General features: G+C 37.2%; 1 protein-coding gene across 4 annotated transcripts in view; it reads left to right on the forward strand.

Moving 5' to 3' along the window:
• Window positions 1–15,090, forward strand: part of LOC113535669 (cAMP-specific 3',5'-cyclic phosphodiesterase 4D) — a 78,562-nt gene that overhangs the window by 14,258 nt on the left and 49,214 nt on the right. For 2 of the 4 annotated variants that reach the window (XM_026929145.3, XM_026929170.3), the window contains exon 3: window positions 241–452. In XM_026929145.3, the coding sequence (XP_026784946.1) occupies window positions 241–452 (212 nt within the window). Of the gene's footprint in view, window positions 1–240; window positions 453–2,535; window positions 3,555–15,090 lie in introns of those variants that run through there. The other 2 variants (XM_026929161.3, XM_026929187.3) reach the window with 2 other exon arrangements.

The raw sequence follows: 15,090 nt of genomic DNA on the forward strand, positions 1-15,090 counted from the left end.
AATATACTAAAGCGACCATATTAATATAAACATATAATTTTCTCAAAATATCATCACACAGATCATTTTTGTCATAATATACACAGTCCTTTCACCATTAACACTACACTATATGATCACTCGAAAATGACTGACATTATAGTAAGACTACTAACTTGCCAGGAATTTTGTGTTTGGTACAAAGTCCTGTACAGAAATCAAGATCATCATTTCTGATTGTATATCTGTTTACATCCACAGAGGCGCCGTGACTCTCTGGTCTTTTGTGTACCAGAGCCGGTGCCCAAGCCAAGCTATGCTGTGCGCCGAAGGTTCTCGGGGCCACTCCTGCTGCCCCCGCTCTCACGTCGCCACTCCATTCTGGACACCAAGAAGCTGCTGGACCTCGAGGCCCTGTACAAATCAGCCTTGGCCAACCTCGAGACAAATCTAGACGTTAACAGTACCTCCAGGTCAGTGATTATCCATAGCACTAAACATAGCTTCTTATGGTTTCAGCTTTGAATGGAGGTAAACACTGACTGCTGGCATGGTACAGTTTCTACTGAGATTTTTTCTAACGAAGCAGACTTTAGATTAGGGGACTAGACGTGATTATTCTGAAGGTTGCAGCACATCCAACTGAGTCGTCATAGGTTCATTGACACAGTGACTGGCATCCCATCCAGGGTGTATTCCCTGTTTACACCCAGTATTCCTGGGATAGGCTCTGGATCCCTATTACTGATGAATGGATGGATGGATGGATGAATGGATGAATGAATGAATGAATGAATGAATAAAAACACAACCCCCTGGCTATGCTTCACAGACCCCTGGGGGCTCTGGACCCCACTATTGCTATCATAGAGTAACCACCTGGGGAAACGAAAGGCAGGTTGTAGTTTTCATAACAGAAATCTAGAACCAATAGTGGCTTCCAGGACATACACAAAATGGACATTTCTCTTCATACAGTCTGTCTAAATGTAAAGTCATGAACACATGACTATGAATACAAGTCCCAATATTATTCTATATATTTATTCCTTTCTGTACCAAGCTCAGTGCCAGAGAGTAGCTGAATGTGATATCAGCCAAGCAGCAGTCTTCCAACTGCTACCATCCCTCTCACTGGCAGACATTATAAGAAATCAGCTCCTTTATTGCACTTTTGTGCATGCATCCATATATCACATTACTCAGTGTGGCTGAAGCTTGCTGACACAAAGCAGCCATGCCAGAGTCAAAGGCTAGTGGTTGTCTAAGATGCAGATGCCAGATCAGAACACACAACAGGAAGCCTGAGTTGCTTGTTTTGCAGCTGCTCTCATAACTCCCCCCATTCAAATGAATGTTAATTGCTTGTTGGATCAAATGGCAGGGAGATGAAGTGGGAGAAAGGTCAGCAAGACAGTTTACAGGGTGGCTATGCCTCTAAGGTGCTTTTCTTCCACTCACTCACTGTTTAGCTCTTCATTTTTAGTATTTAGTAGCATTAAAATATATAGAAAGAGCATCAGTCCAAACATAATGACTGAAATGACTAGGGTACATTCTTGCATTTCTATTTGAAAGTATGTATTTTGTAGTTGGGCACGAATCCTGACATATACCTTAAAAGACAAACATTGTCCTGTATATTTAATGCTTTCCTCAATTCTTAATTATATTTAAATAAGGACAAATATAACGTAATTATATTTGTCCTTATTTAAATACTTTATTACAAAATAATACTTTTTAACATTTATTTATTTATTTCATAATAATATTTTAGTATTTATTTATTTATTCATTATTTCTTTATTACATAATAATAATAATAATAATAATAATAATGGAACATCTATGTAAACACTCACTGTTTCAATCTTTATAGTTGAGCATTACATCATTAGACAGAAGGGTCTATGTAGAACCCTATAACAGAGTGTTTCCCTATCAGGAAAGTAGAAGTCTTTTTGGAGGCTAAGACCTCTTATTATCCAGTGAGCTTTTAAAGAACCCTATAAGAAGAACCATTTAGGATGCCAAAACCCTTAAACTCCCAAATAACCCTTGAAAACATTACACTAAGAGTGTAAATATTTTACTTTTACCACAACCACAACCTTGACCCATAGCATTCTTAACCAAAAAGGAAGGATCTTTAACCATTCCAGGATGATTATTCAGTTTCTTGTGGCAACAAACAAAAAATGACTAAAGAATCATGGAGCAAACGTTTCTTTAAGGTTTGACCATGGTTCTAGATTAACTTTTTATTTTTTTAGAAAGAGAGTAGTGAAGATATTTATTGTAACTGTGCAATGTAATACATGTCAAAATGACAATTGTGATCTGCATTCTTAGGGGAAAGGGTTTGAATTATTTATACATTCATAAATCTATTTGATCTCTTTCATTTCCTTTATTTCTTCATAGTTATTTATTTTATGCCTTTTATTTCCTTTTATTTTATTTTTTTTGCTTTAAGCTATGTAAAGCACTTTGAATGGGCTTTGTGAACAAAAAGCACTATGTAAATAAACTTGCCTTGCCTTGCCTTTTTCAAGGGTTCTTTAGGGCTTTGTTGAATATTGAATGGTTCACATCTTCCAAAAAAAAAAAAAAAAAAAATGGTGGGGGGTTTCTACTTGGTTTTGAAGAAAACATTGTGTTCTACATATGGGTCCTACATAGAACTTTACATAGAAAACCCTGTAAGGATAGTTACTATACTCTAGTGAACCAAATGTATCTGTCCTGCACTTTCCTTTTTTTCACTCTGCTCTGTTTTTGATGCATGGCAATGATGCATTGCATACACACCGCAATTACAGCTTTTTGAGCCACACACACACACACACACACACACACACACACCGTCACACGCAGATGGAGTTGGGGGTTTGTGTGTGTGTGTGTGGTGATGTAACGCGGGCTGGGCGTCAGTTTGATCACACTGATTCAGTTTCTCCACATCTTACTCAGCTGAGCAGATCGGAGGACGCACTTCAGCTCTGAGCAGAACAGAAGCATGGACTGAGTCAGTGCGGTTCACACTCTGCGCTGGAAAGACATCAGAGCAGCCTGACATGTATGAGTGACAAGCTCATGACTATATGATCCGTGATCAAAACGATGATCGGATTATTCGTTTAAAGGACATTTAAAGGGGAGATCAAAATCAGACGCGCTGTGTCTGCAGATCAGCTCCACTTTGGTTTCAACTTTTCTTCCGCCTTTCAGCACCAACCGCGTGTGAACAGCTCCGTCCGTGGCGATCCTCTCACTTCCGGTGTAGTATATATATATATATATATATATAGTATAGAGTGGACCGTATATAGTGTGTGTAGTGAGTGTGTAGTGAGTGAGGAGAGCATGGAGTGCGCGGCACTTAGTCGCGAAGGCGCCGGCTTCGCCAAACCACCCAAACATCTGTGGAGACAGCCGCGGACTCACATTCGCATCAAGCAGCGCTATCACTCCGACACCGAGCGCTACCTGGGGCGAAATAAAACTGTGGAGAATCACCGGCCCGGACTCAAAAAGCCACGAATGTCCTGGCCATCATCTCTGCACAAACGGTAATTTCTGCAGTGCCCCATGCTTACAATGCTTTACACCAACTCCTCCAGGAATTACAGCGCGCGAGCTTGAAACCCTGTCTGTTTTTATTATAAGCATGGACACTCCAGGGTAAATAAAATGGGATAAGCCCAAAATGGCAGAATATTAAGCTTTTAATGGGCTTCACTGACAAATCATTGGTCAGGAAATGAGAAAGAATGAAACAAGACCTCCTGTGCCACCATTTGCTGGTTTACTTTTGGTGCAGTGAACTGTTTGTTTGGGGAAAAGCTAGAAACAGGGACATTCACTTATACAGTCTTCTTCTACGCAAAGATAAAATCGTGATAATGATTAAAAGGTTTGATGTAAAATTCAAACTAACACATGTCCGGGTGTACAAAATTTTCCCCCCAATTTTTTTTTCTTAAAAGGTTAATCATTATTTGGTTATCTGCCACACCTGAGGCAGCCCATCAAGGACCACAAGGCTTAAACATTTAAAGAAATCAAAGAGAAAAGCTATCCTGTACTAACTCCCTTTATCTATTTGTTTAATTCTTGCTAGTTTCCTGACCAATGATTTGTTGTTAAGACCGTTAAAAGCTTAATATTTTTGCCATTGTAGGCTTGGCCCTTTTTTTTTTTTTTGCCCAGGAGTGTAAATAAGTACATAAATCCACCTGCTAAAACCTATTGCAATATTCCATCATTGCCTCAAATTGCCTGAGAGGTTTGCATGTCTGTTCTTTTCTTCACCGTAGTCATATAATGATTTTAGATGGCAGATCTAGATTGGCTGAATAGGAACGTGTTGAATTAGCACTGAATAGAAAAAAATTCTAAATGGTACCTTTCATTGTTGTTCTGGTGGTACCATCAATATTCCATCTTTTACATTTAACATGCATAAATGAACCATAATCCATTTTTAGAATAACGCTTACATGCATCTTCCTTGGTAAAACACACAGAAAAGCACATGGCATATCCCATACTGATAAATATTTATATTATATTGTTAGCTTTATCAGCTCAAGGTTGCACAGTGTTGTATTGCACATGCAACTGCACATAGCTGCACTTGATACCACACCATACAGTTCATACTTTTTTGCCATCTATCATTAAATCTTTTATATATCTTTTATAGTCGTAAAAAGCATTTCACTGCACGCTGTACTGTGTATGGTTGTGTGTGAGAGACCAGTAAAATTTGATTTGTTTTGTTTTGAAAGCATACAGCAACAAGGAAAAGTACCATTTACTACCTTTTTTTTTTTTCGGATAGTGTAAGTCCAGCTGGACACAAACACTGCGTCTGATAATTCAACACTGGGAATTTGGCGGTGCTCATAAGAGAGTGAGACAATATTTGAACATTACAAGACAATAGTGTAAAGGAGAGCGAGCATAATAGGAGTGCACACCGACCTCAGCCGTAGCAGACAGTACTACTGTTAATTTGGTTGTGGCTCACACATTCATAAGGGCCACTGATTGTTTATCCCCTTGGTAACACTTTCGCCATACAATGTAAAGACAAATTTTGCTTATTCTTCTATGAAATAGTGCTGTGCATCTGCACTCCGTTAAACACGGGTTATGCGGATTTGCCTTTTTTGCAAGTATGTGATGAAAGCTGGCAGTGCTGATTGTTTGGCATTGAGTTTTGAATCACATTGAATCACAGAGAGCCAGAGGTAGGTGTATGAACATGACTCAGAGTGCTCTGTCTTCATTTATTTATGTACTTTCTTATTTTTATATATTAATGCTGAATCCCTATAGTCCCATGGCATTTATATCCCCCACACTAGATGACTCAGTTCATATAGGCAAGGTGTAGAAAATAATTCGAGGTCACTCGGCATATGTATGAGGCATCATCAGCTAGCTCGTTCTAGTGGCATTAATATACAATATACAATGTTGGTGTTAGTTAATATTATGGGATGGCTGTATGTCACTGAATGTATATCTATGTCCATGTACTGTGTTCTAAGTGAATAGCTTGTTTATGTAATTAATTCTTTTGTTTGTGAGCACTATTCTGTCAGAAATCAAGCCGATAAACAGAGATCCTTGGAATTAGCGTCGCATTACATTCGGCAATCTCGCCCCACTTTTCCCCTGTCATGTTGGGAAACACAGATCTTTTCAGATCGTTCACAGTAGCCACCACAGTGGTTCCCTGCTGTCATCCATCCTATAACATATTGAACAGCAACACCACATGAGGTCTCCATGTGAGGCTCCATTTCCAGACAGGCATCTTGCATTTGTCCACTTTACTGCACTCTCGCTGCAAAATATATTGAAGATTAGGTACAGATGATGTTGCTGTGGAGCCTATGTGTTTTCTAGGAACAGTCACAGAAAATACAGTCGAGGATGGTCACTAATTATAGTTTGCTTAAGTTTATTGGAGACGAAATATCATCTTCAGGATGAAAATATTGTTCTGTTTATGTGCGTGTCTGAGAAACAAATGCCTCTATGCTGATTCACTACGCAATAAACAAAGAAAGACTGATAAGTTTTATTAAATCAAGATGTTGAAACAACAGATAAATAAATTAGATGATATGAAATCTATGTAAAAAATTATGCCAATATTCAGTATTACAGTGCATTATGTAGCATTATTTAAAGAATGATGCTAACACTGAAGGCAAAAACCTTTTAAAAAAATATATGATGTTTTTTCTTTGCAAAGTACAGGCAAATTGGATTTGAAAGCAAGTGGTAAATGAGTTTTATGAATTATTAAGGAAATTTGACAAATAATTTTTGACTTCCTGTATATTTTAACCTCATAGCCATATTTAGAGAACAAAGGCAAAACAACAAAAATGGCATCAATCTTCAATTTCCTATCGACTGCATTGTATGTGTCTGTGCCATGAGAGTGAAAGAAGCCATAGAGCATGTGATGTGGTATGAACAATATGTTATTGTTTTATTAATAATACAATATCGATTAGTGTTATCTGTTTTTTAACATGATCACATTTAAAAGAAAACAGAAAGGGAGGTGACTGTTTGGTTATAAGTGCAGACGTCTTGATTTCAAAATTAAGTTGCAATGTTGTGCAATGTTGCAATGTTGTGCAATGTTGCAATGTTGTGTACGGCCAAATCTGACTGCAAAACGAGCATACACAAATCCCACCAATTTTTTTTTACGTATCTGTATGATCAAACATCTCACGTCAGGTTGGAGTATGTGGAAATATGAGAATGAGAACCTTTTAACAACCTGAATAATGCTTAATCTGCAGTCCTAAAATCAAAATCAATATCAATATCATCATGTAATGTAGGTAATATACCTACGTGTCGACATGTAATTTGAGAATGTGATTCAGGATGCATAGACGTAAATCTTGATTAGATGATTTAGTCCTTGTACAAGAGGCACACGGCTGAGGATGTGGATGCGGAGCCTTGGGCCAGCGAGCTACAAGCTTAGGCTGGATATCATTGTGCCTTCTTAAATTACAATTACAAGATACAAAGCTGTTCTTTTTAGCTTCCCAACACTGGAATGTGTTCATGAAGCTTTCTTGGTAACATGAAAAGCTGCATTTTCTTTGTCTAATAAACTGTGGGAGTGAAAATAAAAGAGAGAATGCTGAGGAAATACTCTGTTTGTAGAGGACCAGACAGGAACTAACTTGTTATGTGTATGTCCCACTACATTAAACCAGCTATAAACTGATAAAAAAAAATATGACGGGTTGTTCTCTAATCGTCTCTGAATACTTTCCCATAACAGCACGTCTCCAAGTGTTTTATTCCTTACATATATGCATAACCATGATATTTATTGCATATATTATCCATTCATTTCAGTAAAAAGAAAAGACAAGTCATCCTTCGAACCATCCTGTCCTACCTTGAAACAGTATAATTCTGTTTATTTCACAATTTCTTTTGTCCACACACCTTCTATGCTATTTTTGAGGATGCCAGAAAGAACACCATTACGTTCAGCAACCTCGGACACAAGCACCTCTAACATGACTTTACTAAAAAGTGTTTTTCCCTGTTCTGTTTACTTTTTCATTGGGTCTGACTGTAGGCCTTTGAATTCTTTCCTGTTACTGGCTAACTCTCACAACATGAGCACATATAAGGATGAGTCTCATGTACATTAGATGTATATGAGGGTAATTTGCAGTGTATATATAAGGAATAATGAATGTTTACTTTCACACAGCTGAAGCAGATTCACATTTTGCAATCAAATACTGCATGTTGTGATGTCATGCTCTCGTTTTTTTACACAACTACAGTGAATAAGGGTCAATGTGAAGGTGGGAAGATGGACCTTTGAACGGATTCCTCAAGCTTGCTGAGTGGAAATGGCTTGCTTGTAGAGCTTAGTCACACTTTTATTAATAGTTAGAGCATACATTATCATGATGTCTCTTTTAACCTTTAATGAATCTCACCTTCTTTTTAAATAACTTTAGCCAACACTGGGCCAACTATATTAATTCTAGTAGATGTGGTTCATTAATTAAAAAGTTTATAAGACGCAGTGTCAGAGGAGGTTTTTTTTAATAGGCTCTTTTCTAGATCTTTGTGACTTGCTCAAGGAGGATTTGTTCCACTTTCAGCTTAATCATGCTTCTCATGGCACAAAATGTTTTAAATCATGACTGGCATGTGCTAGTATAAGCAGCTCCTCCAAATAAGCATCAGCTATGCACAATCCCACCTTTCCAACAATTCACAAAGCCACACTATGAGTGATGTAAAAACTATTTTATTATACAGTTTACATCGTACAATACTCTATATTCCACATGTGTGTGTGTGTATATGTATGTGAAAAAATCTGCAGTGTTAGTGCAGTGCACTACAGTATTCAGTACGTGAAGAAAATCTTTTGCATATTCCATATTTCGTAATGTAAACTCTTTTTATAGACACTTCCTGATTTATGAAAGGCAATACGCTCGCGCCTCATTTCATTTGGTGAATTCTTTAATGTTCCCCATGTTGTACTGAGCTCACACACATCAGCTCGTCTTTTGTTTTTCTGTGCAAAACATTCAACAGACTGAGAGAACATTTTGCTCTGTAAACAAGCACAGTCATTTTTAAAGCCCATTTGCTTTTTATATATTTTCTACCCTGCTGTTCTTTATTCAATCATTTTCATGATTTTGGTTGAATTGAGTATTTTCCACAGCTCTTTAAAAAAGTCATAAGCAAATAAAAACCCCAGCTACATTCACCGACCATTTTAATAGGAACACCTGTACCTCTGTCATTCATGCAATTATCCAATCATGTGCCAGCAACTTGTAATGCATAAAATCTTGCAGATATAGATAGATAGATAGATAGATAGATAGATAGATAGATAGATACATACATACATACATACATACATACATACATACCTAACCCCAGGGAAGATGAATGATTAGTGTAATGTGGTGTAAATGGTGCAAAACAGCAGGTATGGAACCACAAATTAGCTGCGATCAGCAGAGCAACCACAGGACAAGGAGAGAGAGTCAGTTGATGTACACATCAAACATCAGAATGTGGAAAAAATGTGATCTCGCTGACTTTGAATGATGTGTTGTGCGCTCCGAGATGCTTTTCTGCTCACCACAGTTGTAAAGAGTGGTTATTTGAGTTACCAGAGCCTTACTGTCAACTCAAAACAGTCTGGCCATTTTCCTCTGACGTCTCTCGTCAAAAAGGCATTTCCACCCACAGAACTGCCGCTCACTGATTTTTTTTTTTTTCACCATTCTGTGTAAACTCTAGAAACTGTTGTTTGTGAAATTTCCAGGAGATAAGCAGTTTCTGAAATACTCAAACCAGCCCATCTGGCACCATCAATCATGCCACGGTCAAAGTCACTGAGATCACATTTTTCCCCCGTGATGATTGATGTGAACATTAACTAAAGCTCTTGACCTGTATCTGCATGATTTTATGCATTGCACTGCTGCCACATGATTGTCTGATTGAATAATTACATGAATAGGCAGATGTACCGGTTCACCTATTAAGTGGTCAGTGAGTGTAGTGTTAAAATTGATTTTGAAAATTATAAACACATAAAATTAGATGAACAGCCTTATTAAAAAAAAAACAATATTGTTTTATTATCACGGTATTCAAGTTTGTGATATACTGTACTTTGTGCTCTTTTTATGCCACTGCATAGAGGCGGTCACATGAATCACCGACATCTTTCCTTCCATAAAAGTATTTTCTACGGCTGAAGTAGAGCCATAATAGAATAAGCAAAGGCCACTTTGTCGTAAATCAGAAAGATACAATATTGTGCTGGCTACTTGCAGACAGATAATACAGAAGACGAATCTTCTCACCAGTGTAACAGATTTCTACTGATATATGCTGCAAGGAAGATAACCATCTGAACGCTTGCACCACAACCCCATCCTCCACTACAGAAAAACACTTCCTTTTCCTCTGCTGCGTCTCCTAACCATTGCCCTGTATTTGAAAAGATACTTCTCTTCTATTTTTTGTAGGGAGTCTTTGATACACGGCCAAGACTGGAATGGCAAAACCAGTGACATAATCATCCATTGCTGTTCGGGTTGATAACTGATCAAGTTTATTTAAATGAGCCAGCTGCACCCTGCCATCAAACGATCGGCTTGCCATTTCGTTCTTTCTTACCACATACATCATACAGCTTTTCCAATTATCTCCTGTTATCTTTTATAAATATGGTGGTCTGTCAAGATGTTAAAAGCATGACTGGGGTTAGAACCTGAGATGGCATTGACTGAATGCTGTTTTTAGATACAGTTTGATCTGACAAATGAATTACTCAGATCATAGCTAAACAGCTAGTTGTGTGAGGTTGTTCCTGTGTAGACTGCTCTGGGTTCTGATGTTGTTCCTCTTAGAGTCTATTTACTCTGTAGTGAAAAAAAAGTATTCCTCTGTACCATTGCTTTGACTTGACAGGCGCCACCAAATGGTAAAAATGCACTTTTTGTGCACTTTTTAAAACGCATTGAAGGCACATAGCAAGACCTTAGGAACCACAGTTGTATTTTAAATGAGTTTTAAAGATGCATAAGTTAGGTTGTTAATGATTAATCTAAGATCAGTTACCTGTCATTAAGAACTTAGTCAACTACATTATCAAATTGATCAACTTCCACTCTTATTTTATGCTCATTTAAATCAAGTTATTTGTCATAATTTTAAATTGTACACAAGAGAGAAACATACTAAGGGTACAGAATAAATGTTCTTGAGGGCCAGTGACACATAATGGTACAGTTTAGTATGAGAGTGTACCAGTTGTAGTCATATTGGACATTATTAAGGTATTTTCATCTTTTATTAATAGGTTTCCAGGAATAGAACTACACAGGCAGTTATTCTTTTAAAAGTTTTTCTTTTTATTGATCCCCTAATTTCCTGCTGAAAGCAGCGATGTTTTTTGATGGCCTATAGGCTTGCATTATACTTATTTGCTGATGACTAATATGACTACTATGAATTTTTATTTTCATTTTTATTCTTATATTTAATTATATGTAACAGTAGTAGTAGTAGTAGTAATAGTACTAGTACTCATAGTTGTAGTAGTTGTCATAGTATTAGTAGTCATAGTAGTAATAGTACTAGTACTCAGTAGTAGTAGTTGTAGCTGTATGTAAAAATCTAATATCTATCAATATCTCAACAACAAAACTATTAGGGTTGAGCAATGCATTATTTCACAAGGTCTCATATTTGGCATAATAAGAATGACATGGGGTAAACTATTATTAGAAATTCAGTAACAATGACTAACCAGTAGACTGGTGTTGATCTTCATACTCTGATGTTTATTACGTCCTTGACGAATCTTCAAATTGAATTTTTACCAGCTCACTCTCACAATAGAGAAGCCATCTTATGTACAGAAAAGAAGTGAGGGGAGGCGGGGAGATGAGAGAGAAGCAGGCCTAATGCTGCCTAATGCTGGGAGTGCTATCACCTCTGACCTTCGATGTGTTCAGTAACAGTGACACATCGCATCAAAACACAAGAATTGAGAAATACATCATCTTTTAGAAACAGCCTAAGCATAACTTGCGTAATATGAAATAGAATACATGCTTTAGCAAATAAACTTTAACAAATGATCATAGAATCAGAGGCAGATAATTAAAGGCACATATTTCCTTCACTATTACACACATTTGAAGGCAGATAGACAGCTGTATTCATGATTTTATTTTTTTTAAGTATTTAATTAATTTTTTTTTTAATTAAAGTCTGTAAGGCCCTACGGCTTTCGAAAAGTAGAAACCCTTTTCATTCAAAACCAAAAAACACTAGTCTGTGTCTGTAATCAGTGCTTCTGTGTAATTTGTAATTTGTAATTTGATCGGACAACATGTGCTCAGTCTGTTTAGTTCAGGCATGTCGGGGGGAAAAAAGGATGATTCACCTCATTTGCGTTCATTACACCTGTGACTGTAATTCACATGTGTCTTCTCAAGCACTGATGATGATGTGGCACGGATGTGTCAGTGACATGGGTTGAAAACAAATCAACCCAAATGAAGATCAGCCCAAGTGTCACTGATGAAAAGGCTGCATGAATCTACAGTATGGGCTAGATCATTGGTCGTGCTGTTGCGTTTGGTTCCACAAAAGTCTAGAATAATTTGTAATTATTTTTGACTTAATTACTTTGACTTAAGACTTTTGTCAATAGCAAATAAATGATACAAGGTGGATGCAAAAAAATGAAACCCTATATTGATTGTTTTTTTATACCATTAATACTAGCCAACCTTGGTAGTAGTAATACTAGTAGTAGTAGAAGTAGAAGTAGTGTTTATTTCTCTCATCGGTAGAGTTTGAGAGCAGTTGGCTGACAAATGACTTTGGGGAAAGGACTAAACTTTTAACAAAATGATTAAAAACAGGGGCTTCCTATTGGACACTTCCTACTGGGCACAGTCTATTATTTTAAAAGCCATGTAGTGGAATATACAGGAATATGAAACCGTTGATGATCTGGCTAAAGGAGTAAAGCATGCGATCAATACACTGACAATCCTTCCCTCTATCAGGAACAAACAGTTATAATATCAAGCATATTGGATTGTATGAGACAACGTTGAATATTTATGACATTTTTAACTGGATTGCTTCCTGATAAGCAATTATAGGAACTAGGAAACTGATGTCCTTCCTATTCTAATGATATGAGTATGTTTTAGGTCTGCAAATTTGAGTTATTAGGTTATAAGGGTTATATAAAAGGTACACCACTGTAAACACTTCCCGTATCCTGTTCGACTGTACTTTCTAATCCATCTAGATTGGTGGATAACACTGCAGTTAATGCAGTACAAGCCTGACCACATGGTGCAGACAGGAATGCAGAAAGCAGTCTGTGTGTCTCAGAGCCTCTGGGAACAGGCAGTAATAATGAATCAACAGCATGCCAGACATCCTGCTTTGTGAAGGAATAGCCCACGAGGCTTATATAAAACACTGGTTAGTGGCAATCCAAACTTAAATTGGCCTTATTTGTCAATCTGATAGTGGGACTTTTAGCTAATTTGGATTTGCAAGGGCATGACATGGATGTTTCCTCGATATCAATATATAAAACAACATATTTCTTTGTTCTCAATCTTGCAATTGTAGGGTACGAGCCAGATAAATCATACTAGTGCTTCTCACATTTTCATGACTTGTAAATGAGCTTGAAATTCCCGTAGTGGGTTTGAAGGTGTCTTGAAGGTGTGGTGTCCTGGTGTGATACTGATGATTAGACACTTTCTCACTTTCTTCACCTAAAGGTCTGTAATGTGTGCAGTAATGTGTGCGTGCCTGGGGAAAATATGAAGAAACAGGGCATTACACATGTATTGAGAAATAAAGCTGCTGGAAATATTCACTATCACAGTGTTTGTTCTGCATGACTGGTATACATGGGTCATTACATAGCTAGCAAAATTGAGAATAATTATCTGACAGATGTTATGAGATCAAGCTGATTGGTTAGGACGTATATTTATTTGTGCACTTCTAAAGGGTTTACAAGGTTTGCTCTCTGAACCAAAAAGTTTAGCTCTTCTGCATTAACAACAAATTAAATATCAAATAATATAAACACCAATATGACTAATTTTAACTACTCCCAACTATAATTTTCTGCATTTTTGCCCTTTTTAGGTAAGAAAATGACATTTTGTGTGGCTGTGCACCGGTTCTTGGGTAAATTAAACTCAGCCTGAGGAAACTGGTATGAAATAACTATGTTTGTGAATAGACTAAATATTTATGTGGGCAATATGTAAATTAGCTTCACATTCAAGCAGCAACATCACTCAAATAAATATGATAAATTGTGATTTTTCTCTCATCTTTTATGCGCTTCCTCCTAAAGTGTTTAAAATTATTCATTATGGTTTTTTTTTTATTTAAACTCCAATTTCTATTTAATCTTTTTTTCAGTGTTTTTAACGTAGTCTGTATTCTATATTAACTATAGATACATAATAATAAGTTGCTCCTGAGGGACTTTTGCCCCATAAGATTAGTAAACTTTTTATTTTCAATTTTTGAAATATTGTAATACTTTGGTTTCTTCAAAATAGTCTGTTCTTTAAAGGAAACTCTAAAATAATGGCATGACCATGACATGACCAATCACAAGCAGTCTGTCCCTGTTCAGAGTGTTCGCCTATCTTATGGTGCACACCAGTTTCCAATCTGCATACTCCCTTTAAATAACCTGGATATTCTTTGCAAAGTCTTGCTCCTGCATTTGGCCAGTGACTAAGCCTTTCTTTTCTATTTACTAATGTACTCATTTTTTTTACTTTGATTTCCTCAATAAACTCTGACCAGTGTTTGCATCCAAACCTGTTTGACCGAAAAATGTAGATGTGGCTGTCATAGCAGTCTGATCCATGACACAAGTAAGCACTTATCTATATCATTTCTGCAAGAAGGAAAAAAAGGCTTCAGTATTTTAGTAATATCATGTCTAGCACCGCCCTTCAAACTGTGTCTTTCAGAGATATAAAAAGACCTAACGTTCCATTTCATAATACTGGGTGTCTCTGTGGGTAGACACTGGCAGCTTGAAGTCAAAATGTAATGCTTAACTTGTACTAGAGAACTCCCTCTTGTGTTTTGTTTTATTCCACCCCTCGTAACCGCAAGAGGCGGTGAAAATCACATGGCAACCTTCTTGTGTGCATGTACATACATGTCGATTTCTTCAAACAAGTGAAGAAGTGACTCTATGGCATAGTACGTGATATAAATATATATTCTGTTGAGCAGTATGGCACTCGCCATGGGGCACCCTCAAATGAGGCCATGAGGCACCCTCAAATTGCACACAGCCTGGCTCATCAGCTAGACACCAAGATATATTCCGTCAGCCCCATGGCAATTTCTGACCCCATCAAGTCTGCCGCTCTGTTCCAGGAAGTCTGTTTGAGTTATCAGACTGTGGTTAAACCAAATACAGAGACACGCCCTTGTCTCTGTGACAGGAGCACAAGTTCT

Source organism: Pangasianodon hypophthalmus, chromosome 11, assembly GCF_027358585.1.
Source record: "Pangasianodon hypophthalmus isolate fPanHyp1 chromosome 11, fPanHyp1.pri, whole genome shotgun sequence".
In the NCBI taxonomy this organism is placed as follows: Eukaryota; Metazoa; Chordata; class Actinopteri; order Siluriformes; family Pangasiidae; genus Pangasianodon; species Pangasianodon hypophthalmus.